The sequence below is a fragment of the Plectropomus leopardus genome, chromosome 3, assembly GCF_008729295.1.
Source record: "Plectropomus leopardus isolate mb chromosome 3, YSFRI_Pleo_2.0, whole genome shotgun sequence".
In the NCBI taxonomy this organism is placed as follows: domain Eukaryota; kingdom Metazoa; phylum Chordata; class Actinopteri; order Perciformes; family Serranidae; genus Plectropomus; species Plectropomus leopardus.
The window spans coordinates 32639657-32665119 of NC_056465.1; the positions used below are offsets into that span (position 1 = coordinate 32639657).

Sequence of the window (25463 nt, forward strand, 5' to 3'; positions counted from 1 at the left end):
TAATAAAAATGGATAACCTGTACTCAATGAATAGATTCAAATAATTTCATCTTACATGTTCGAAAAGGAGTAGAAGGAAGCATAAAACATATTATTTCCTTCTCCTCAGTTCATCAGTTAATCAATTGTGAACTTCATCCCTAACACATATACATAAACTTACATATTTACACACTCAGACTTAGACATAAAAATATACACACATATCTATATCCATACATATACGTACATATAAATATCCCACTGAATTTACATATACTCATACATGCATATTTTATGTATTAAACATGATAGGTACACGCATATGTGTATGCATCTGCACACAACCAAACACACAATATGGAAATCATACTTTATCTCATGAGAGCATACGTGCATCAACACTTCACAATTTCATTTTTAAAATATTCTCCCAGTCTCCTGTCACACTGCATGTAAATGACTCAGAACTGTGATGCACACATGTGAGATTGTCTCCTGGTGACTTAGTCATAACCACAAAGGTGGTCTGATGATCTGATTGGCCAACGGAAACCAGGTGATTGCCTGGTAGAACATTTCATTGGGCGTGTTAAAGAGAGGTGGCTTCCCCGGCCAGTCATCCACCATGTGAGTCATGGTGGTGTCCTAGTAACAAGGCCATACTGTTGGACACACAATATCTCCCTGTAGCCTGTGGTCTCTCCCTCCATGCATGACTGCTCCAGACAGAGCTGCCTCTTGAGGTGAGCCTTTTAGAGAGCAGACAAACCTCAGACTCAATCTTCACTGCTTCCTTATCTGTTGTGCACTGGGTGTGCCAAAGAAAAGCAAATCTGACAGTGTGCTCAGAGGTGACACTGTGAGTGAAATGGCTGCCTGGAAACAAAATGACTAACACTATAGTACAGGGCAGGTACGCTGTGCTAATTCAAAAGGGAAGCATTATGCTCATTTTCAGGTTCATACTTGTATTTTAGGGTTGTACAAGAACATGCTCATATACGTTAATGCTGAAAAAAACCTTGCATATGATTTTCCTCATTGTGTGTGTGCAGGAACACCTGTATTCACTTTCTGCCTGCAACACTCTGTTTTAGCACCTGTCTCTTAAAGCTCCCCTCCTGAAAAAGCCCAGTCTGTCCTGATTGGTCAGCTTCCCAGATCTTCTGGATCTGCATTTTCACGTCTCTGCTAGGGATGGGGATCATTAATTTTTTACTGATATCGATAACATCGAGTCTCCTTAAACGATACCACTATTGATACTTTTTGGCATCATTAGTTTATTTATGTATTATAAGATGAATACAGCTCATGATAGCACATTAAACAGGTTGTAAGTCTATCTATGTTATCCATTTTATATTGCTTGGAAAAGAAATTTCTCACTAAAACAATTGTGTTATTCCAGTTTCTTGCCAAAAACAAAATTTTCTTTTTCTTAAAGTTACATTAGAAACATTATGTTTTATTTACCTTCATTTTACTGATCCAACCTTGAACACACCACAATGAAACCTTATGGAGCATCATTTAATTAGCTAACTAGCTCTTATCCTGCTGATTTTAACTTGGATTAATATTTTTAACTGACGGGAGTTTTTTCAACCCAACAGTTGAAGGAACTGCATTTAGGTTCAATTGTGAGAGAAATCTCTCACAAGCTGACACTAGGTCGTCTTAAAAGTAGAAAAACAGTCGGTTAAAGTTTTTGCTCACAGGGATAATTTTTTACATACCTGTTATGTATTATTTGAAACTTTTAATGTGAGCATTATATATAACTAAAAATAAAGAATACCATAATAGATCAACTTTAAATAAATACATTTCCTTAATAATTGAAGAAAAATGTCATCAGCTGCAGCTCGTTATTATTTCTTGACAATTCTTCCTCATCTTATCTCCTACACTGATAGATGAGAGGCCTGTTCATTTCCAAGGCAGACCACTCAGCCCCCTAGGCAACTGGGGTTTACCTTTGTTGTTTTTGTCTGGGTGATGGAAGACATGATGAGTAAAGGTGAAGGGGGAGGGAAAGGGAGGGAGAAGAGGAAGGAGGCTGTGCATACACTGCCTGCAGAGTTTTGATTGTATTTTTAATAAACACCGTGATGTGTAAATCAAACGCATTGTTAGCCCCGTTGTCACCTGGGAGAAAGAGTTCACAGGCACAAGTCTGGAGTCATTAAAAACCTGATTACACCTTCTGCACAGAGAGAAGTCTTTGATGCCACATAAATCATATCAACATCAATGGTTTTGGTTTGTAAAAAGACAGAAGATCCACTTATTCAGCCACTTTACTGTAGACAAGCACTCTCCTTGTCTCCGCTACACAAAGAAGCGCATAAACACATACGCTGTGGATGAAAGATTAATGATTGAGCTAAATACGGAGTTTTGGAACATTTCAAGAAGTCTGCAGAATCCAGATGACACAGAAAAGGACATTTAAGTGAAAAAAACAAACAAATAGACAGAAAATAATGAAAAAAAAACTGAGTTGGCTACAAGCTCCCAGAACCTCAAAGTGTGACAACAATGCTGATGCAATCTGAAATCTGTCTCCGAATTTTGTCAAACCACCACCAAATAAAAAAGCCAGCTCTTGTGTGAATATGTCTGCCAAAAGTTCAAATTTATAAGAGCGAGGCAACAGTTTTGAAATCCAGAGAGACATCACCTTGACCGGATTTGACTTGAAAAACTTGAAACTTGTGGTAACAATTAAAGAATAATTTGCAAATAGCGAATAAATTCATTACTGTTTAATAGTTCTAAAATCATCATAAACTGGGTAAAACTTTATCTTTAGTTGCACATTTCAGCTGAAGTCCTACAGAGCCTCAGACAGAGGTAAATCAGCGGGACACTTGTAAATCTGCTTGTCTGTTGTTTTGACAGACTAGCACCGAGTCAAAGCCAATCTCCAGCGGCTGGCAACCATAAAGCAGCTGCGAGTTCCTGTCATGTCAGGATTGGTGTGGAAACCTTGAGGGCTGAGCTGGAGTCGTTTTTGCGGACGAGTGGAGTCACGCATCCATGATTTCAAACGCTTGGATGGAGCAATGGCCTGTTTGGTATGATGGGGAAAAGGGAAGCCTAATTGCTGACAGAAGGAGAGTGGAGCCTTTGAACAGCAACAAACATCTTGTGAAAACAAAAAGAACTGAGGTTGGACTCGGGTTTCCACTTGTATGATTGTGCCTTTTTGTTAAATTTATTTATTTTTTTACAGTTTTGCAGTTAAATACCACTGAACAGGATATTGTAGGGTTTCCCTTATCCAATAATTACTGGGTTTTGACCAGGAAAATCTGTTGAAGGCCGACATATTTAAATCTCTCCTGTCATAACATCCGCTGAAAATAATTCCCTCCGAGAATACGTACGTCTAACACTGTGTCCGAACAGCGAGTGCTGCTCTCTGTCCACCGTTAATCGGATAAATTTGCACTACAGCAAACCCAGTGCCTATCAGCTCTAGCTCCAGATCATACTGTACACGTAACCATTTAAAAGATGAGTGAGTACTTCCTATCTTTTTTTCATTTCTGCTTTTTAAAAACACAGAACATGATTTAAATTGTGGTATTTACTGGAAATGATATACAATATAGCCAATGGCAAGTAGGTTCTTATTATCTGTAAATAATAATGAAAATAATAATGAAAAAATGCAGATATATGATTTTTAGGTATGTGGGTTTCTGCATACATTGTATGTTTAATTAATTAGAGTATTAGTTTAAATTAATAAGGAAGCTGGTTAATTAAAATTCAGTGATTTATGGATTTTTTGTAATAAGTAATCATGTGTTTGACCATTTCTTTTGCTTTATGTTTTTCATTGTAACTTTTTTTGTCTGCCTGCTTGTTTGTAAAATCATTTCTCTATTTTTTTTTTTTTTAACATGTTCAAGATAAATCAAATCAAAATTAGAGATGGTCATTACCCCTAAACTTTCAGCTCTCTGGCAATCTCCCTTCAGCCAGCTGCGACCTTATTTCGATTTTTGTATGGTACAGATATCGCTTCATTTCAACACAAATTGTCTGTGTCTCGTCCGTTGCAGAGCTTTCAAAACAAGTGAAAAAATAGAAACAGGGTGTCTGACAAAAGTTCAGCTCAAAACAACAGCGCTGCGTTGCACGTGGCCAGTTAGCACATTCCAATCGAAAACATGCCATCAAACTGATTTCGTCGCTCACGCTCGCTGGTGTCGCACTTAGTTAGGACATGGAAATCTGAAAAGAAATTCTCTGCGTTCATGTGTCAACTCATAAGACATAGGCTGATGTAATATTTATTTATTTTTAAAATAGCACTAAAATGCACCAGAGTCCAGGGATATTGATATTATATCACTACTGTGATATGAGACTAGATTTGGTCAAAGATTTTTTTATATTGTAATGTCATTACATGTTGTCTTTTCCTGGTTTTATAGGCTGCATTACAGTGAAGATATCTCATTTTCTTAACTTAACAGACTGTTCTAGAATTTGCTTATGGGTTTATTTGTAAAAATAAATATCTCTGTTCTCTGTTCTCTGTTCATTTTCCTAAATAAAATTTTTTCTCTGTCTCTGTCTCTGTCTGCATGTGTATGTAAGCCAGGGAATAACGCTCAAACTGGTATTGGTTGTTTCGATAGGATATCTTAAGGTTTTTAAATTTTCATAAACCATGTTTTTTTAATTGTGCACTCAAAGGAATATCAATCAAACTGTTTACTTTCTCATTTTAGGAATGCATCTTATCTGTTTTTATAAATTAACTCTTCCTTTACCCACTTAGACTTTATATCCACATTACTGATGAGTATTTATCATTCTCATTGTATTAATATTTTGTGAATAATCAACGTTACAATACTGCTGCAATGTCAATTTTGAGGTATTTCATCTAAAATATAATGATATTTGATCTTCCCAGTATCACCTAGTCCCACTTGAGTCTAATCAATTAACAGATTCTCCCATTTGTCAGGGACATTGAAATCTTTCAGGACATTTTGACAAAAGACCTGGGATATTGACAGATCAGTTGTTTAAGAGAGTTATCCAGTACACCAGAATAAATAATAATAATAATAATACATTTTATCTATAGAGTGCTTTTCAAGAAACTTTACATAGTAAAAAGGAATGCCACAAAGTGCACACTAAATCAGGCTTCCTACAGCTTAAGGTAAGTTAGATTTAAGACTTAAGACTTTTTTAATGCCTCTTTGCATAAATTTAAGACCAACTTTGCAATGACTAAAAGTAGTAAAAAAAAACACAAACCAACTTAAATTATTCAGCATTAGGGACAATTTTGACCCAGATGCGTATTGTAACATATAACATGGCTTGGCGATTGTGTTTTTTCCACTTTGCATCTGTCACTCCACTGCCTTGGAAACAAAATAATGAGTGTTGTTGGTTCAACTGTTCTGATCTGTGTGACGTTGATACAAGAGGCATTTGGTAAATTAAACACATAAAAAGAAGATGTTGCCAATTATTTTAGAGATTTTTAAAATCACTGAAAAAATCCTGCTTCCAGGCATATTTGCATTTTTAAGACTTTTGGCAGATATATTTAAGGCATTTTAATACCAGTCAAGGCCTTATTTTTCATGTACTGAATTCAATGCTTCTTAACACTTTTTAAGGATCTGTGGGAACCCTGTAAACTGGCAATAAGCAAAGAAGTAAGGGCACACGATTACATTGTATTCCTCTATCCTGAGTGTGCTGCTGTAAATTGTGGGGAAAATAAACAGGACAAAAACATCATAAAAAACTGCTGCACATAAAATTCACTTGGGATAAGTATAGTTTTATCTTTTCTTATTTTAATTTGAGCTTATTTTTCCCACTGCACTCTTCTGTTTTTAGTCAACACATTAGTTACAGCCTCCAGGAAGGGACCTGCAATGCAGCAGCCACTGTCCTTCACCCCCTCCCTTCCTGTGGAGTATCTTACCTGTGAAGGTGCGCTGCAGGAGAGCCCCCCGCTGATCTCCCCGATCCGTGCAGCTGCTGTGGGGTTGCTGGAGCTGATGAGGACGGGCCCGCTGATCTCCATGGAGTGGCGCTGGGGGGGAGGAGCTAGCATGGGTTTGTGGGACATGGTGAGAGAGGTGAAGGAATGTCGCTTCTTGCTGTTCTTCTTCTCCCCTGCACGCTGGGCACCGTTGCTCTGGGGCCCCGAGGAGGCCCCCTCACCAGAGTCTCCACTGGAGTCTGACGGCTTGTCCAACTCTATAAGCTGACGAGCTGCAGAGTTGAACTAAGAGAGAGGAAGAGAGGCAGGGGGCAATGAAGAGAGAGTAGTAAGGTGGAAATAACAGATAGACAGGAAGGCGTGATGGAGTTAGGAGTATTAAAGTGATCACGAAAACTGTCACTCTCTATAATAAAGTTGTCACGGAAGACACCCATCTTTATCTAGTCAGTGGAAATGGCGAGCAGCAGAATGATCCATCATGTCCTGACATTAGTCTGAGGGAGCTGACTGCGCTGAGGCAGCTCTCTAACTGCAGGCTTTGTGACCCTCTCATTCAGTAATGTACAACTGTTCGCTTAAAATCAAAGGAAAAAGACTTAAATGGTTTCAGTTAATCAGAGGGTGCTCTCACTTGCTGTCACACGTTGCCCCAAGCAGCTCCCTCTACTTAGGACATGAAAGCTAAGCATTTTACTCCAATCCAGGAGGGAGCCTGTGCAGGTTCATCACTGGCATGTCAGCATTTTAAGTCAGACGAGAAGGATTTAGAACAAAATACCAGGTGAGGAACCTTAACCTCATTAAATTTAAGACCACCTTTAACAGAGGGCTGTACCAGACTCAGAATTCTGTCTAAACAGTTTCGGCTAGATGTTCAGGGTGACGTTCATATTATATAGTTAACAAATCAAGTTAGCCCTACAAATAAATGCTAACTGCATGCAAACAACAAATCGGAAGTGTGCAATAACATATTTTAGCACAACACATGATATCAAACAAAACCCAGAGACTGTATTATATAAAGTTGCTTTGGGTTGTAAATTCACCACTTCAAACCAGGAGGCAGAAGATAGATGCCTCCGTCTAACAGCCGTTAACAGGTACCTCGAAGAAGAACAGCAGCCATAAATGTTTGCAAATTGGGAAAACAATGAGGTCAGGGAGTATCTTACCCTCGGAGCAGAGAACATGATCAGCAATCATATAACAGGAACGGTACACGATTGTTATTGCCATGTTATGACATTTTCATTGTTTAGAAAAGGCTGCAGATGCGTATGTTCTATATCACACTCGAAGCTGATGCTGTTGTATTAAACAACACATCCATCACTCCTCTTTTGCTTCTGCGATGCCGTCATGCTATCTAACATTACACAACGGAGCACCATGATGCCACCGTGAATTATTTCTGTGTGAAAATGCAAAGGTGGCGCAAATGAAGGACTTCTACTTGTGGATACACTATGTTCGTCAGGTGGGGATTGAACAATTTTTATTTTCTTTAATAATACTATTTCTTTTTTCTTTTCTATCCTTCTCTGTATATATATCTAAATACGTATTTATAACCATATTCAACATAAGCTCTCACTCTGCAGCTACTTCAGGGGACCAAAACATCCCCTAAACTGACTGACAAACAAAAACAAACAAACAAAAAACATCAACAACTGCCCCAGTTGAAAACTCTCAGTCGACTGAGGGGTTTCCAACTAAAGATTTGAATCTTCAACTTTCAGGTGGCACCCCTACTCACAAGGCCACCAAAGCCCCTAAGGCGATGAAAATGCTATGACCTAGATATTCACTGGTTGTGCACAACCAAAAGAACATTTTTGGATGCTCTATATGTTTGTGACAGCATTGCGATTGTTTATAAAACCCTGAACATGGCTGCAAACTATCTAGTCAGAGGTGAACAAAATACTGTGTTCTGCTACAGTGGCTCCTGCTGTGTGAAATGTATAGTTTGCATTTTGTTTCTCTAAAACTCTCACTCAGTATATAAAACATATGAATATAAAAAAGATAGAATACATATGAAGGGAATAAAGAAAACTGTCACAGCTTTGAAAAAAAAATCCTCCTCCACAGACTAACCTCAATGCACGGCTGCAAAACTTCAATGCAGCAGCTTATTTAAAACTGAAACATTATTCTGAGATTCTCTCATTGTGCAAATCAGGTTTTGATATTTGATCTATTTTTTCTGCTTATTTATAATATTCATGCAAATAGAACATACACACTGCCTCTGACAGCTTTTAAGTGAAAAATGAAATACTCTTTAAAGGACAAAGATTTACTTAATTCTGTGTGGATTATTCCTAAAGCTTTTATGTGAGACCTGTGGAGCTTAGACACGGTGAGACTGAGTCTAAATCTTCAAAGACATGTTTAGTGGCTCTCTGAAACACATGAGCATTTCAAAAGCAGGAGAAGTATCATCGACATTTTTCTGCAAGATGTTTAAGTAAAGAAACGTTCAAAGGATCGTGACACTTTACTGATCTTCACGGGGCAATTATTCCACTAATGATTGGTGACATTTTGACATCAGAGAATCAGGTTAATTTTCTTACCTCGACATATGAGATGGGGAAAATTCCAATTTTATCTCCAAGCATTCCCTCTGCCCAGTTTTCATCCACTCTGCGGATCACAGTCAGGATATCATCCTGTAATTCAAGAGGGGAGATAGGAAGAACCTAATTAAGGATGCTGCTAACTAAGAGTGTTTCTCCTCCTGGAGGAACAAGCGCTGAACAGAAATAATGAGGTAGGGGCGATGTTTTATAAAAAGGACATGCCCAAGAGTAAATACACAAGAGTCCAAGGTGCGGCATTCTGTCTGGAAAACTACTTAGTAAGCTTGTTTCTGTTTTTGCTCATGTGGCACACATAAACAACTGATGACAGAATACAAAAACATCAAAGTATGACCCAAACAGCTGGACAGATATAACCACTCAATTACTGTAGTTAAGCCGTGCCTTGCTCTATGTGGCGTTCATTCTATCCAGCCTAATTACAGTTGTTCATCAAGAAGTCTGCCTCTGAATCTAAAACATTTCTGTGGGCGTTTCTGCGAGCAGCCGTTACGTTCTAACACACACACATAAGTGGAGAGAATGAATGCTTAGAAGACAGAGTGTCACTGTAATAAGAGGTATTTTTGTTTTACTACAGTGACCACTTGGCAGACCCGTGGGTGTTGCAGAGATACTGTGTCTCACCTTGGAGAAGGGCAGACAGTCCTTGTCTGCCTCCTTGTCTTTGAGCTCAAAGTCATAGAGGGCTTTGCACTGAGGTGGTGGCTGTGGCAGCGGCTTGATGACCTGGACAAAGTTGGTGGGGAAGAAGCCGTGGACTCCGCCCATCTCGCCGTGGTACCAGTTTTCGTCCACTTGCCGGCGCAGGATGATAATGTCACCCTTGCTGAACTTGAGGTCTCCTGGTTCCTTACCATCATAGTTGTAGAGCGCCTTGGCACAGGGCAGCTGGGGTACACCCTGCAGACAGAGATTAAGAGTACGACAGAGAGATTAATAAAGACTAAAGGCAACAAGTTACACTGAATTCCAACTCTATTCTACCTACTAACTCATTAGTTTGTAGCAGAATCACATTAAAAAAGAGATTAAATTAAGTGTAGTTGGTATCAATCAATCAAATTTTATTTAGGAAGCAGCTTCCAAACAAATCAAATGCAATTCAAAGTGCTTTACAGTTTGACTGAAGTAGCAAAAACAAGAACACTGCATGAAATAAGCAAAAACTGATCTTAAAAAAACATAAAGTTTGGGTAGTAAGACATTACATAAAAAGCAGACTAAGAAGATAGGTTTCAAAAGTATCAATATTCCCAGCTCCTCTCAGATCCTCCGGCAGGCTGTTCCAGCATTATGGAGCGCAACAGCTCAAAGCAGAATCACCAAATGTTTTCATTTTCATCTGTGGAAGAGCTAAAAAAATCGGAGGATCTGAGGGGACTTCCTGGTTCACAAACTAAAATCATCTCTAAGATCCAGTGTAAAGTTTTTGTAAAACAGTGTGTGCTCTTCTTCTGGACTTAATCAGAACTCGTGCTGCAGAATTCTGAATTCATTGCAGCTGATTAATTTTATTCTTCAGACCAGAGAGGAGAGCACTACAGTAGTCTAGCCTGCAATAAAAGCATGAATTAGTCTCTTTGTGTTGTATGGCAGGATTTCATCTCAAAAATTATGATACCAGTACCAATACAAGTACCCTTAAAGTTATACAGATATCAGTAGAGTTCTTCATTCAATAACCATAGAGTGCCCTGCAGTATAGCCAGAATATTGAAAGTTTTGGTAGCATCTTGGCACTGCTACAGCTGTCAAATACATCACGCTCAAGCGTGCCTCTAGAGATGGTTTTCGGGATGGTCCATCATCAGACCCCCAGTGTAAAAAGGATTGGGATTCAGGTATCATTTGACTGGAGATGTTTTGATGCTACTTGGTACTATGTTTTTTCTGTCAGTATAAGGTATTAAGGTATGGAATACCCCTACCCAGCCATAGTATTCTGAATGCATACTACATTTGCTTGTGAAACAGAAATGAAGGACTGTTTTTTTTTTTTTGTTTTAAATTAGAACAAACTGAAGTGGTGGAAAGACAGCTTTGAAATGTTAATTTGAATAAAAAAACATAAAAGAAAAAAAATGAATTAACTTTCAATTCCAAAAACTTAAATAGCTTTCTCTTTGTGAAGTTAGCACAGACTTGGTTGTAGGATTCATACAAAACGAATCACTGACTCAAAGCGCATTTTTCTGAGAAGTACTAGAGCAGTGAGAATCGTGAAAAGGAGGCAATGTAACAAGCTTGACAACAGCCCAAAAAAGAGCCATCAGATTTCAAAACAGTATTCACAGTCGCTCTTGTCAGTCCTGAATCAACTAGAAGCCAGGCGATATGGGGAAATGACATTAGTATGTGTTTTTGGACACTACAAACAAAAGTATACAAAATCTGACAGTGTGTGGTTCCTACAGTGACAGTAAACTGTCCTGTTTGCTCCCTGATAGTGAAAAGGTCTGTGTGGTGTGTTCACAGTTTAAGTGTGATGAGCCTGGCTGGTTGTGACTAGCTGACTAACGCCTTCAGAAGGCCCAGGGCTCTGTCCCTTTATCTTGCAGAGGAAGGTTTTGTATCTCAGCCTGCTAGCCTGGAGTCCTGAAAGGCCCATTCAGGGAATGACAATCCGGGGAAAGAGGGACAGCGAGTAGGGGGGAGTAGCAGGATAGAGAAGCATCAATGTTCTCCATTCAGGGTGGGTGTCCATGAGGAAGGCTTCAGTCCAAACCAACCCCCCACCATTTATCCCACTGCTGTTGGACATCTTTTGGAGTGATCAGAATCACAAACACTACTAACTGACTGGACTTCAACTCTGGAGCTGACACTGCAGAGGAATATACACAGTGATAAGGAAAAATGGCTCAGTCAGACACTGCCAGGGTGATAAAGTGAGCTGGAGAGAGAGGGGTTAAAGCGGAGTTTGGAGCAGGCTCTGCAGTCTTGTTAAAGGCTAATGAACCGTTTAAAGGCTCAGAGGAGAATAAAAGTACAGAATGAGCCGTGATGGTGAGCCAGGGTGACATTACCCTGCTGCAGAGAATCACACAGCCTAAAGCACAGAGCCAATCGGTCTCTGGCTCTGCTGGTCCAGTCTGTGGGGAGGGAGGAGGAGGGGTACTGCAGCCCCCTGCACACTGCACTGGAACTGGGCCTCCTTTCAGGGGGAAACGGGGCTTTTGAGCCCACCCAGGCCTGGCAGGGAGTTTCGTGATGAAAATGCAAATGAAAGTTGAAGCTCTGCCATTTTTGTTGCAAATGACAGAGCAGGTTCAAGCTACACAAAGCCAATGGGATCTAATTACATGGTAAATATGAAATGCTTGTTCCGATGAAACTGTTAAGCACTTGTTTGTACACCGAGGCCGAGGCTTAATAAAACCTTTAGTCGTGGCACAGTGTCCAAAGTCAGCGTTGTTATGCAATTACTTTTGCACATGGTAAAAGTGATTGCACTCATAAAAATGCTAGTAAATACAGTCTTGCATGTACACTGTACTAGAAAAATATGTCCTTTTTATCACTCAGAGTGGTTAGGTTAGATTCATGGGAAGCCCATAAGTCGCGGGTGGTTTCTATTTAACTAGCAGTTGAAGTTTTTCCTGACAGAGTTCTGTACCGGACAACACAGAACAAACTCACTCCTGACAGACAGGGTAATAGGTTTTGTCCCACACTCTTACCGCCTACTTCTCAGCTGTTTTTTAAACTCCCTATTCTGGCCTCATAAAAGAGTCAGCAGAGGTACATTTCCATGTTTCACTCGGCTTAACAGTGAAAGGGAGAGAGAGAGCAAATCAAGAGATTGACTACAGGGGTCTTTGGATTTAAGAGGTGGTGTGAGTGTGCAAGACAGAGCAAAACTTGGGGATGATGGGTGATGGCTGTGGGGGTTAATATCCGGTTTGTGTCCATGGAGACAATGCTGTTGCGTCTGCAGTCAACCTGCATAAAGTTGCACCACCAGTCTTGACCAAACATCCTCTCTGGAGCAGAGAGAGGACTGTGCTCCTGACAGGAATGCACAGAAGCGAGCTTAAGTGTTGCTTCAACATAAATGCTATAAAAAACTCATCTCGGGCTTCTAGCAACACATCACATAAACACACACAGCTGCACATTGATCCTCCCAGCCTTTATCGCTTTTAGACCCTCCCCACGGGCAGGGCAGACTGCATTAAGGTGCATCTCTGCATGAATCTCAGCCACAGAAAAAGCCCAATCCTGACTTCACGCTCCAACACCAAAAGCTCATGATAAGAGAAATCCATCAGATTGAATTTTCTGATCTTTGGAAGAGCCAGCAAGCTTTTTTCCCTCTCACTCCACCTCTCCAATTGTTCTCAACATCTGTGGTGAAAGTTTATGGAAGTAATTATACAGCAGCATTCACCACTTTAGGGCTGCTGTATCAGACTTGTAAAATTTCTCAGACTTCTAGCCTCTTTAAAGATTTTAAGTAGATGATTACCCACAGCAGCAACACCCCAGGGCAATGTGCGGGCCACAAGAGGCTTCTGGTTCTTTATTTTGAGGCCCACAATGTGGCCTGATTATAATTTAGAAATGTCACGATCATATAAAAATAAATGTAAAATCAAATCTTAAACTGTTCATTTTTCGTCATTCCTTTATCCCTTTTTTCAAACCCTATTCAACAATACAATAACATCGTTCAGTAGGCCAACATTCTCAGACTGGTATCATGCACCATCAACTAAAGCTGGGCATACACTCTACAGTTAGAGCGCCTTTCTAACCTGATTTCTGAGCTGCACAACCCATTTTTTAGCTGGACTGAATATCAGCTCTGTCGAGTGTTGTTTGCTGTGTAATGGGGGCTGGAAGGACGGATAATGATCTGACCAACTGCTCCCGACCGGTTGTCAGAAATTTCATTCACAAAGTTGAAGCAGAGCCATGTTTCAATACTTCAAGGTTAGTGCCTTTATTTTGCATCATGCCTGCTGGGCAAAGTACCCAACAGGGCGTCTGAAAGTGCCATGGTGACACAACACGCCATGTGGACAGAAAATATGGAGGCCCACTTGGTCAAGCTGTGGCAACAGCACAGTCTTTGATGTTTCCTCTTCCTCCTATTACTAGCAAAATGAGACAAATATAATGCATTATTGTGAAGCATACTGGTATAAAGTTACAGACCTCTGTTAGCAAACAAACTTCTACCTCCTTCAGAGCTTTTAAACAAATCCCAGTAGACAATTACGTCAATAGCCAGAAGTCCACCAGGGAAGGACCGGTTCATATTCTATTGTACATTTACACTATCAGTATTCCAGTTATGGTTTGACGATCGGGTCTGCAGTGTGAGCAGATCAATTGCAGATGATTTACTTGTACAGTGGGAATTCGAATTAAAAACACATTTCTAAAACTGTCTCAAATCCTAGTGTATGCCCAGCTGACACAAATACTTTGTTTCACAAACTGCATGACATGATAAATAGGTCGCAAACTGCGTGACATGATGAATATGTCTATCAGTCCAGAATAATACCAGGAAAAAGGAATACTTTGAGGACTCACTACTCTGTATTAGCTGGATAAACAAGAGAATGAGACACATCAGTTAATTAAGCGGGCTAAACCCGGCAGCTGCTTTCACGACCTCCTCAGTCCACGTTTTAAAGTTGTAAATAGTTTTAAGGGGTGCAACGATTAAAAGAGAAACCTTAAAGTAATTTGTTTTTTTTACTGGAACATCTACCCCTGAAAACCAATGTTGCTTTGAATTTTAACAACAACTTGGGTGTCAAAAAAGACCCACAACTTTACAGTTTTACTTTCCACCGCAGCTTTACAATATGACAGGGAAAAGACATACTGAAACTTTTGTAGAATAATTTATTACCGGGAAGACAGGTGGGAAAAAGGCCAGGTTTTAAATCTGTGAGAAAAACAGTGCCTCCTCCTACATGAAGATCAGAAAAGTCCCATCAAATAACAAGAAGGTTTGCAACTTTATTCTCCGAGCACAGACGTCGGAAAGTGTTTGCACTCATTTTCCTTTAGGGGTTAGAAGATGGGGTTGTTTTCAGTGTGATGCTTTATTGAAAATCAGTATTCAAGCACTTTCCTCATTAGATTGTACTTGCAGTAGCTGAGAGGTCTAATGCTGTTATCTTACCTGTGTGTACAAGTGACAGACAGACAGATAAACAAAGACGGAGAAAGCGAAAAGAGAGTGAGAGATTAGACCCAACGTTCAGCGCATCAGCTGGTGTGCGCAATTACTCTTGTACTGCAGATAATGCAATTAGACCTGTGTGCTAAAGGGATTTGGCTGTTATAGTGTTCTCTTCCACAGCACTGCATTATAACTGAATTACCCAAGTGTTCTGCTCTACAGCACAGCCAAATGTCAACTACCAGTGAGCAGACAGGCATAAAACACAGTGCATGCATGCACGTAGGGCTACAGAGGTAAGACCAGGTCAAATGGGGATAATTACATTAACAGCTTTGCCTTTACGCAATAATGTTTGCAAGAGACGTTTTACGAACATTGAAATTGGCGTCCTGTAGGTCTTTTAAAGATGCAGCTTTGACACATTGCCGAACTGTTATGCCATAAACACGGTTCAGACAAGCAACCAGGGCAACAAACTCACAATTAATTAAGAACCTTGTTTTGCGTCAAGGTTACGAGCAGCTTTTGCTCTTTCAGCAGTTCAAGGGTTGTGTGTAACCACAGTAGACAGAAACCTTTACCCCCTATGTGTAAGTGCCAGACAAGACTCCACTCCCATATGGACACCTCCAGGAACTCCGCAGGGGGCGGAGAATGAGCAGGGGGTACTTCTGCCAAAACATTGTGTACGAGGGGTGGGTGGGGGTTGTGTGTCTGGTTTGCCCTTCTACAAACATTTCCAGGCCAAGACATGTCAGACATTTTACCAGAGGGAGCACAAGCGGCATCTGCCACACTGACCAGGTGGTCACAGGACATTTGTTGTTCATTACCAAGTCGCTGTTAACTGACGATCTCGCCACCAACACTGTGGCACGAACACTGACACATGATGGGAGTGAGGATTTCAGAAGGCATGAGCCATCTTGATTCCATTAGAGCTGCATTAGTTTAAATTGATTCCTAATGGCCTTTTTAATGACCACTGTAGAGCATGCTTCTTTCACTGCCCCGCCACACTGTCTAAAAACCTGAGCGTTTATTGGTGTAAAATGCAGGACTGCTGGACTACAGACAAAGAGAGGCAGACAAGAGGCAGTGATATTACGCCAGTAGCCAAAAAGAAACTAACTGAGAACACGATTAAAAGAGCAGAGGCTTAAACTGTACATGCAGTTGCATTTTTGGGAATGTGCTTTTCAATGTAGTTTCTTTCTAAAAGTTTGTGTATTTTTTCCATACATATATAGTCTGTTTCTCTATGAATTTTGGTCTTTTTAAAGGTCTATTTAAAATATTGCAATGGATAAATCTGTTGTTTCAGATTTCAAAAAAACAATATCTGTATTTTTGGCATATTTTGGCTGCACTTTTAAACAATGGGTCTTGTTTTTTTTTTTTTTGCTAAGAAACATATTTATATTTATGTTTAGGTGCCATTTCTTCATTGCTGGGCAAATCAATGGTGGGCTATAAGGGCTAAACATCCCATTTTGTGTTTTGAAAAATATCAATTTACCAATAAGGGGTGGGGAATCCATAAAACATAGTATTGTAATATTTATCGTAGCAATATTGTATCGATATTAATTATTTACTTCATTATTGATACTACAAATACAAATCTATTGTTTGGTCAAGTAGAATAATAAAAATTAATTGCTTTTCAATCCACTGTGTAAATTTTGCATCAATAATAATTACTGAAGGGAGATTAACAGTCTAACTTTATCTTATTAGATAAAACAAATGTTGACAAAAGTTTTTCTTTGGGGAGATTGGCAGTTGGCAAAAGGAAATATTTGCAATATATGTTATTTCAATACTCAGCACATTTAAAATCAAAATAATATTGTTTGACTTAAATTTTGTAATAATATTGTGTCCTGGGACCTCTGGTCTATATTTCAAACACTTTCAGTACTAATGTTGCGCAACATTTATATACTGGTACCAAATGGGCTTCATTGTTAAAGTTGTTGTTGCTACAGTCATTTTGCTGTTAACCAAAAAAAGATTAGTCCGTGTTGCCATGTCAGACCCTTGTCATATTTATCTTTTAATACATTTTAAATTGTATTCCCTCAATGTCATTCTTTTCTCTAGTATCGAAAAAATGGTATACAATATGGATATTTTTAAAGGTACTGTATTGACGTTTGATATTCAAGAATCTTGACAACGCTAGCTCCATTAGAGGTAAATGGGGTGTGTATCCAGTTAGTATATCCAAAAGTAGAAACATGAGGATCATCAAGAATGATCCAATCAAGGGGGAAAATATATAAGTAGTACCTGCCAAACTTTGACTCGCTGACACTGATATAATGCTGTCACTCGGGAACCTTAAGATGAGCAGCTCCTGTCACAGCAGAACCTCATGACACAGCTTCCTCTTTGGGAGCCGTTGTCTCCCTCTCAGTCTGAGACAAAAGAAAAACTTCCATTCTCTGGTTTCTATGGAAACTCCACACAGGAGCACTTTTTTTTGGCTATTTATGGGTCTCTTGACAGAACCGTGAATCTTGTTAAAGGGAGTTAGTAAGTATCCAGCCAGTGTCCTGTTCTGGGAGTGAGTGCAATAATGGGCCCCAGGGCAGTGGTGAAGTTAATGGGTTATCATCTAAAAAAATAGTTTGTGGACATTTGTGGAAATATGCATTTTGGATCAGTTAATAAAGTCTTTCTCGTTATGTAACTTTTATTGAAGCGTGGTACAATTTTTATTGCCAAGTGTCAAATGAAATGGTTGCGCTTAGAGCGGCAATGATTAATCCATAAATTATCAACTATTTAATTAAACACTTACTAATCTGATAATCAATTAATCAGTCTGAGTAATTTTTGAGAACAAAAAGTTAACATTCTCTGTTTCAAGCTTTTTAAATGTGAATATTTTCTTGTGTCTTTCCTCCTCTGTGACATTTAAACTGAATATCTTTGAGTTGTGGACAAAACAAGATGTTTGTGGATGTCACCTTGAGTACTGGGGAGCACTTTTTGGCGTTTGTCACCATTTTTTGAATTTTTATTGACCAATAAAATAAATATTTAAGAAAAGATTTAAAAGATTAATCAACAATAAAAACAAGTTTCAGAAATTTGTTTCACTCTGGTTGTATTTAACCCACTATGCGATATTTTTAAGGCCGTCGTGGTCACCAATTTTTGAGCATTGAAGTTTCAGGGAGAAATATCTGCAATTAATGGAATCTCCAAATTTTTAAGCTATTCAGATATTTGACTTTTTTGACATCTTTCTTGCATATCTGTATGGTCAAACTGTCCCAGCTGGTAACTGAAATTAGATGGGAGCAGGTCGAAAAAACTAAACTATCACCACGGTTGAATGTCTTCAGTCTAAAAATAACTGATAATAATTCTGATGCAAAATGAGTAATGTCGGATTGCTATTTCTTCATTTATGCTCTTTTTGGGGTTTAAAACAGAGCATCTTAATATTGATTTGAATGTCGAACCCCATAGGAACAATCAAAACTTTAAAACACTGGGTTCAGCTGGAGATATTTTGTAGGAGAATTACCTTTTATTGTGTTATGACAATATTGGATTTGCAGGATTTGTGCATAAATGTGATAAATTACCTTAAATTTCCCAGGTATTGATTTCACTGGCAAAAATGAAACATTTCCTATTGGGTAACAACTTTCCATGCTTTTTGTTGGACCACTTTCCACTCTACCAGCACCATAATGCAATAAACAGAATCCACAAGCAGAAATCTGAATCAATCAGATCCAATCCCAGCCCTGGGGAAGTGTGAATCATTTATCTACTTGACTGCTTTTTGTGGGGAGGGAAAGAGGCAATAAACCATTCAGGCTTTCCAAGAGCTTTACCCCATAACAGGTCACTGTGCTTGTTTGTTTCCCTCCCTACATAGCAAATGAGGTCCCACACGTTAGTCTACAACCACGAAAACGCTCAGAGCAGTCTGGAGCCCACATGGAAGTTTGGATCACATATGAGAAGAACTGGAAACCCTCGAAAGTCTCCTACTGTTCCACCTAATGTTTCTCCATGTTCCTCTGTCAGTGAAAGCATCTCTCAGTTAGCCTAATGCTAACATACTAAAAGATAGGGATGTCCCGAACAAGTCTTTTTTGCCTCTGATTCTGATCCGTGTCATCTGATATTGAGTGTCTGTGTGAAGTCCCGATCCCATACTTACATTTACCTGGATATTACAGCTGCACAATGCACACGTCGAGTACTACATTACAATAATCCAGTAGGGGTGTGATGCATAGTCTTGTAATATTTTTGTGTGGCAAAATGGTATCGATGAATGGATGCCAAGTATCTTTTTTTTTTTTTTGATTTTTATCAATCATTAATGTGACAAATACAAACTAAACTTTTGGTCGCCAACCAGAATATTAAAAAAACCAGAATATTAAAATCCATAGATTTGTCAGTCCATTAGATACAATAAACTGCAATAAAAATGACTGAGATGAGATAATTTGGCTGAAGACGTTATCTTATTAAATGAAACAACAAACTCTTACAAAATCAGAATGTAAACAAACTTAAAATACTTTTATATGGTTCTTACCATAATTCCACTTAGTGCAGTTTTTTTAAAATAAAATAACCAAGTAAACAAAATTTAAATGTCCTCAGAAACTAGTGCTAAATCCACTTTCTGTAGCATTGTTATAAAACTGCAGAACATTATATCAATGAGTGTTATAACCACAATTCACCTCAAAGTAGTGTTATACATTAACTTTAACATTCCTAGTCGAAGAAGTATCACTATCACTATCGTACTAGTTCACTAAAAATGAATAACAAAAAGTTCAGTTCCACTTAATGTGGTACAGCAGCATTACAATGAAACCTGAATATCTGCTGCAAATCATGCCAAAGCAAAGAATCAGGTCCATGCTCAAACTAACCGATTACAATCAATTAAAATTTGCATTTATCAGGCCTGACACCGATCCTTCCAGTCCGATCAGGATCATCCCTACTAAAAGAGACAATGGTCTTTACTGTCACTGTGTGCCAGTTTCACACAAACACATCTAAGAGTAACCACTCACTGACCCCAGCAAACTACAGTTTTTTGCCAGTTCCTGACCTCATGGTGCAGCTTGGGTTCACAGGAAGCTGAGAGCTAGACTGTGATCAAAGCCACTCTTCCCAGAGTCGGGATACAGACAGAGTACATAAGGCGGCCATGTGCAAAACCAGGAAGTACATTGAGATTTCTGTCTTAAGGTGGAGGTATGGTGGTGGGGTCTATAAAAACATTCACCACATGGACACACAATCAAGACATTTCTGAGCTGAGTGCACTTAGAAAGCTATAGATTAGCCATCAGAAAGAAAGCATTTTAACAGGAAGGGAGCGTGGATTTATGGGAGAGCATATGCACACACTGTAGAGCTGTCACACATGCGGTTTTCATCGAGCTTGTGTGTTTGGGTTTTTATGTAGGCTCTACTATGAAAATGCAATTGCACGAAACCACTTGCACATGAACTGGCACATCTCTTTGTGAAGCCTTTATGGGCCGGTTTCTTTACCTGGCTGGCCCCAGATGAGGGGTAAAGGCTGGTTCTGGGTGGCCCTGGGATCACCCAGTCTGCGTGTCGGGCTGAAAAACTGAAAGAACAGAACGCTTTAACTCTGTGCCAGTTCATACACAGGGCTTAACAACTGTTCTCACAGGAACCCACTCACATTTCAGAGCAGACGGAGAGAGCAAGGAAGCTAGATGCAAAGTAAAAGAGTGGGAGAGAAACAGCGTGACATCAAAAGACCAAAAAGAAAATGAGGCTGAGAAAGGAAGCAGAGCTCGCCATCCTGAACCCATATTATGGTTCTGTTACATGCAGACATTAGTCCTTGTTACAGAGAGATTACCCTATAGGGCCACAACAAAGTTCCTTCTTTATGTTGCCTTTGCATTTTTAAAGAGTCAAACAACAGCTGTATTAGGCCACTTTGGTGTGTGATTATAGACAGCATGCTGGCATAGCAGATGCAAAAGAGCCACGACAGGCGTGACATTTAACACAACAGTGTTTGCCACTCGTTTGACATATAATATACGCATCAACAGCAATTTATAAACAACATGCCAATAACAGTCATGTACTGTCCCTGTTATGTGGCGACTGATATCATTCGCTGTTAGGAGGGTAACAAGCTCCCAAATCTCAATGTTTACCTATTTGCAGCCTTTTTAAAAAGATCATTTTAAGGGCTTTTTGCCTTTATTTGATAGGACAGATATTAGCGTGAAAGGGGAAGAGATGGGATGAAATCAAAGGGGCCGAGGCCGGAATCGAATCAGCGGCTGCTGTGGCTAGGACGTAACCTCTTTACATATGGGCGCCTGCTCAACCAACTTAGCAACTGGACGCCCCCAATTTGACATTTATGGCTGCTGTTCTTCCTCTTTGGGATAGCCACTAACTGCTAGTAGCTGCTTTTGTTGTGGCAAAACACACCCTCAACATCACACTCGTCCTGCCCATGATCCTGTCCTGCTGTCGGTCCCTTTTATAAAGACCTGGATTCTGCGCTGTTACTACCTCTGTTGCTGGCTCTAAGGGAGAGACAACACTGTTCCCCCATTCAGCGATCATGCGCTATACACAGAACGGCGAGACGGCACAATATTCTCGCCTTGAACAGCACAAAAGGAGTTATTGAGTCAGTGGCTCTAACTGATCTAGTAAAGCAAGAACAACTGGGACAGAACTGGGACAAAAGATTACAATCAGATGACAAACATACCTTGCCAACACTAGATATGTATAAAAGTCCAAGACTGTTATGTTAACTTGCACTTTTCCTTCCTCTGTGCCCGCAAGTCCACAGCTGCAAAAGTAGCGTGAAAATTAAGAGCACTCACTCCGCAGCAAAATCAGGGGACCAAAATGTCCTCAGAAGTACACTGCACAGAAAAAACAACTGCTCAACTTGAAGCAATCTCAGTCAACTGAGAATCTCCAAATGATGATTTGAGTCTCCGACTTTCGAGAGGCAGCCCTAATCTTTTACATGAAAGTAGCAAACACTAGCTTCAAAAGCCACTTATAGTCGCCAGATGATGTCATCCATGCGTTCATTTGGGAATTGGTGGCGTTGTTGCACATTAATTGAGCATTAAAACGTCGCTGAATTAGATTTAATAGAAAAAATCCTTAACAAAACATTTGGATGGTACGAGAACTATGGCACTTAAAATGTAGTGCATCACTTTCTCGCGCTTCCAATACTGAGAATGTCAACCATAGGATCACTAAAAATGAACTCCCACTGCAAGTGGTGTGTCATCTCCTCCTGCCTGTCACACTGTCACACACTTACTGCACAGAGCAGGAGAAGATATGGGGAAAATCTCTGCACTGATGGCAGAAGATCTGTAGTCTACGATAACTCTGAGCAGAATGCATAGTAATAAATTACAATATTTGTCTCACTTTTTCCCCGGTGTCCAGAGTAAGTTGCTCTATTTGTCACTAGTTGCTTTTTAGAAATAAAGTCGCTAAAAGACTCAACTTTATTTCTTGCTTAATCTAGGGAAAAGTTACCAAATTGGCAACACAGCCTCTGACAATAATGTAGAACTATTTAAGGATGCCTGAGACAAGTTTATTTTCCCTCCTGCAAGTACAATTAAAGTATTTTCATGCACTACCAGTGGCACTTGCTGAGTAAGAGCCTCACTAATCAATAGAATATTTTCAGTCAAACGCATTATTTCAATCAGCAGTTACACTGTTGGATCATTAGTGCCTTCGTTTGTCACTGAGAGAGGAGATGCACATAGGAAGTTTGCTTGTATCTAAGCTACAGAGGGATTAGTTCACAAATGTCACAGTATCTCTGTATTGAGTACCAGTCAATATGAGCTGAATACTAAGCATTTCCTCACATTACTCTCCACTGTGCTGGTGAAAGCGTGCAGTGTCTGTGGCCTTTTGTTCCTCTTAGTCATTCAGGGTGAGCCACCTGCTCTGCTTAGGCTGACTTCAATTTACGCAGCGAGTTGCAAGTCCAGGGGAAATCTGACCAGTGACTGGACAGCTACCTATTCTGTAGATTGCTGAATCTTAAATAAATTCTGCTATAGTCACTGCTATATTGTGTCTCAATTATCTGTCAATTGTCCACTGCTGGATGTCAGACTAGTGGGCAGCTGAAGAACATTTGCTTGCATTGGCTGGTATTTGTACGCCTCTACAGCGGACAAACAAAGCCAGAATATTGACACAGTACTGGCTGAGGGCCAAGGGACAAACACTGCATCTGTTCTCAGACTCAAGAAGCACCACAGCACTGACCATTTTTCACCTCCTTAAGAAAGTGTATGAGTGTGTTTGTCTATTCCACCCTCGACTCAGCCCAGATGTAACACATAGCTGCTAGCTTTACTTAATCGCCACTGAAAACTAAAGTGAGGCATCAAGTTCTGGAGCGAGAGTTTCGAGGAAATCCAAGTTTGGAGCTCTCACTGGTTTCTTGTTCTTCTGCAAAAGGTTTGCTGAGTCTGAGCTACACTATTACATCAGTTTCTCCATTTAACTACTTTGTGTCACTCCTGCTCTGACGGAGGCTTCGGGCGTGTGCTTTCTAAGTACAGTACAGTTTTTATTTTGCAGTGGAAATGTGAAGTTAAAAAAAAAAGGTCCAATGATGCTTTGAGTGCCATAAGCATACAGTACAATAAAGTGCAGTACTGTGCATAAGTTTTAAACCACCATAGATTTGTTGTTTTAGCAAAGTTGCAATGAGGATCTATAGTATACTGTACATTAGGGCTAGGCGATATGGCTTTAAAATAATATCAAAATATTTTTAGGCTATATCACAATACATGATACATGTCTTGATATTTTGAAATGTCCTCTAAAGTGCTGTAAAATACTAAAATTATTTAAGGAACAATTACAGATAAAGTAGCTACTGCCATAATATAAAGTTATATAAACTACTGTTATAATAAAGTTTAATAAAATACTGTTATAATGCTACAGAAAGTAAAGTATAAAGTTAAATAAAGTACTGTTAAGGAAAGCTAAGAAAAAAGTATTGACATAATTAAATAAATCAAAGCGGAAACCACGGTGCTTTTATTTTGAAGGACCTGGCTCATCTCGGGCCGGAAGTGTCTATGTTTTTGCTGTGGACTTGAAGCTTCTGGTCTATGAATGCGAGCATTAGTAAAAAGTAACCTGTGTTTGAGGATTGAGCCACTGCAAGCTATATTAACAATATTTTAAATTGCACTGGGGCTCTGTGGTCGCAAAATATGACTAAATAGTCACGGCCTGAAGCTCTGCAAAAGCCTGCTTTCTGTGTTTGTGTCTGTGAGAGGCAGAGAGATGTAGAATAGATAGGGAAAAACAAAACGCTGAAACGAATCTCATGCCCGTGGCTAAAAAACACAACAACAGTCTAACTGTCTTGTGGATGGATGCAAAGTTATCAGATGATGTAAACAAAATAAACGATATTGCATAATATGAAACAATACACTTTTTTTATTGCCAGACGATTTATTTCGTCATATCGCACAGCCCTACTGTGTATATATATATATATTTCTCTGTCTCTTCATTAACGTACAAACAAATAATATAGAGAACACATACAATGCATTAAAACACCCAAAAAGTCAGAACAAAATGATTTATTTAGACTCAACTCAATATTTAGTGTGACCTCCCTTTACAGATAGCACCTCTTCAACTCTCTTGGGAGGACTATCTTGTAGTTTTTTTCAATAATCTTCTGGTATACCAGAATATTAGTATTGTAAATCTCATATTGTCTGCTTATGAGAGTTCAAAACATGGAAGGTCACACTAAACTGCAGCGTTTGCCTGTTGAGGTTGGGCTTTTTTCTTAAGTACTTGCAGTTTTAATAATGTATACATATTTCCTGTATGTTCTGGTTGTATTTTAGAAAAGAGAATACTGACAATAATTAGAATAACAATGTTTAAGACTTTTGCACAGCACTGTATTTGTGAGGAATCAATGCTTTTCATGCCTACATTGGTTTTACTGGCCATTAGAGGCAGGGGCAGGGCTCATAGGCCTGAAGACATTTGACAAGCAGACAATTCTGCTGGCACAGACTCACATTACAAAAATCCCAGGTTGCTGTGGTTACTCAGCCCACAACAGTAATACCATTAAGGACTGGGGAGAAAGGAGAGACAGATGCTGGTGCCTCTAAAACTAATCAGGATGTCCATGTACATGCAAGCTAATGGGCCCCTCCTTGATATAATCAGCATTAAGATCACACCTTTCTACAATGAAAATAAAAACACAAGCTGGTTGGCTCAAGCTTGCGCTGACATTTTAACACACAGTTGTCAGAGATGTGTTTGTGTACTGACTACACACCTGTGTTTTTGTGGGCGTGCGCCATATAATGGCCCTCATGGATCTAAAATCGGTCTGTGACTCATTAAAACAAACACTGCCCTGGCTTCGTCCGGCCAAATTCACAGAGGGCTAGGTTTGTGGTTGTGTAAAACAACTGGGCTCAAAGTACATTTGCCTCTGCTCAGAAAAGGTATGATGGGATACGAGTGGGAAAGTAATTCTCCAGTTAGTGCTTGTGGTGGGATGTGTGTGCAGACAGCATATTATGGATGAAAGCTCCAACCCCAAGTCTTTGTCAGCGCTCTCCCCTATTCAGCTGCCCTT

General features: G+C 39.6%; 1 protein-coding gene across 1 annotated transcript in view; it reads right to left on the bottom strand.

Annotated features, from left to right (window-relative positions):
• Positions 1-25463, bottom strand: part of sh3rf1 (SH3 domain containing ring finger 1) — a 50739-nt gene that overhangs the window by 12364 nt on the left and 12912 nt on the right. Inside the window, exons 3-5 of the mRNA XM_042483491.1 lie at positions 9229-9504; positions 8575-8670; positions 5958-6268 (exon numbers count right to left, since the gene is read on the bottom strand). Of these exons, the coding sequence (XP_042339425.1) occupies positions 5958-6268; positions 8575-8670; positions 9229-9504 (683 nt within the window). The remainder of the gene's footprint in view (positions 1-5957; positions 6269-8574; positions 8671-9228; positions 9505-25463) is intronic.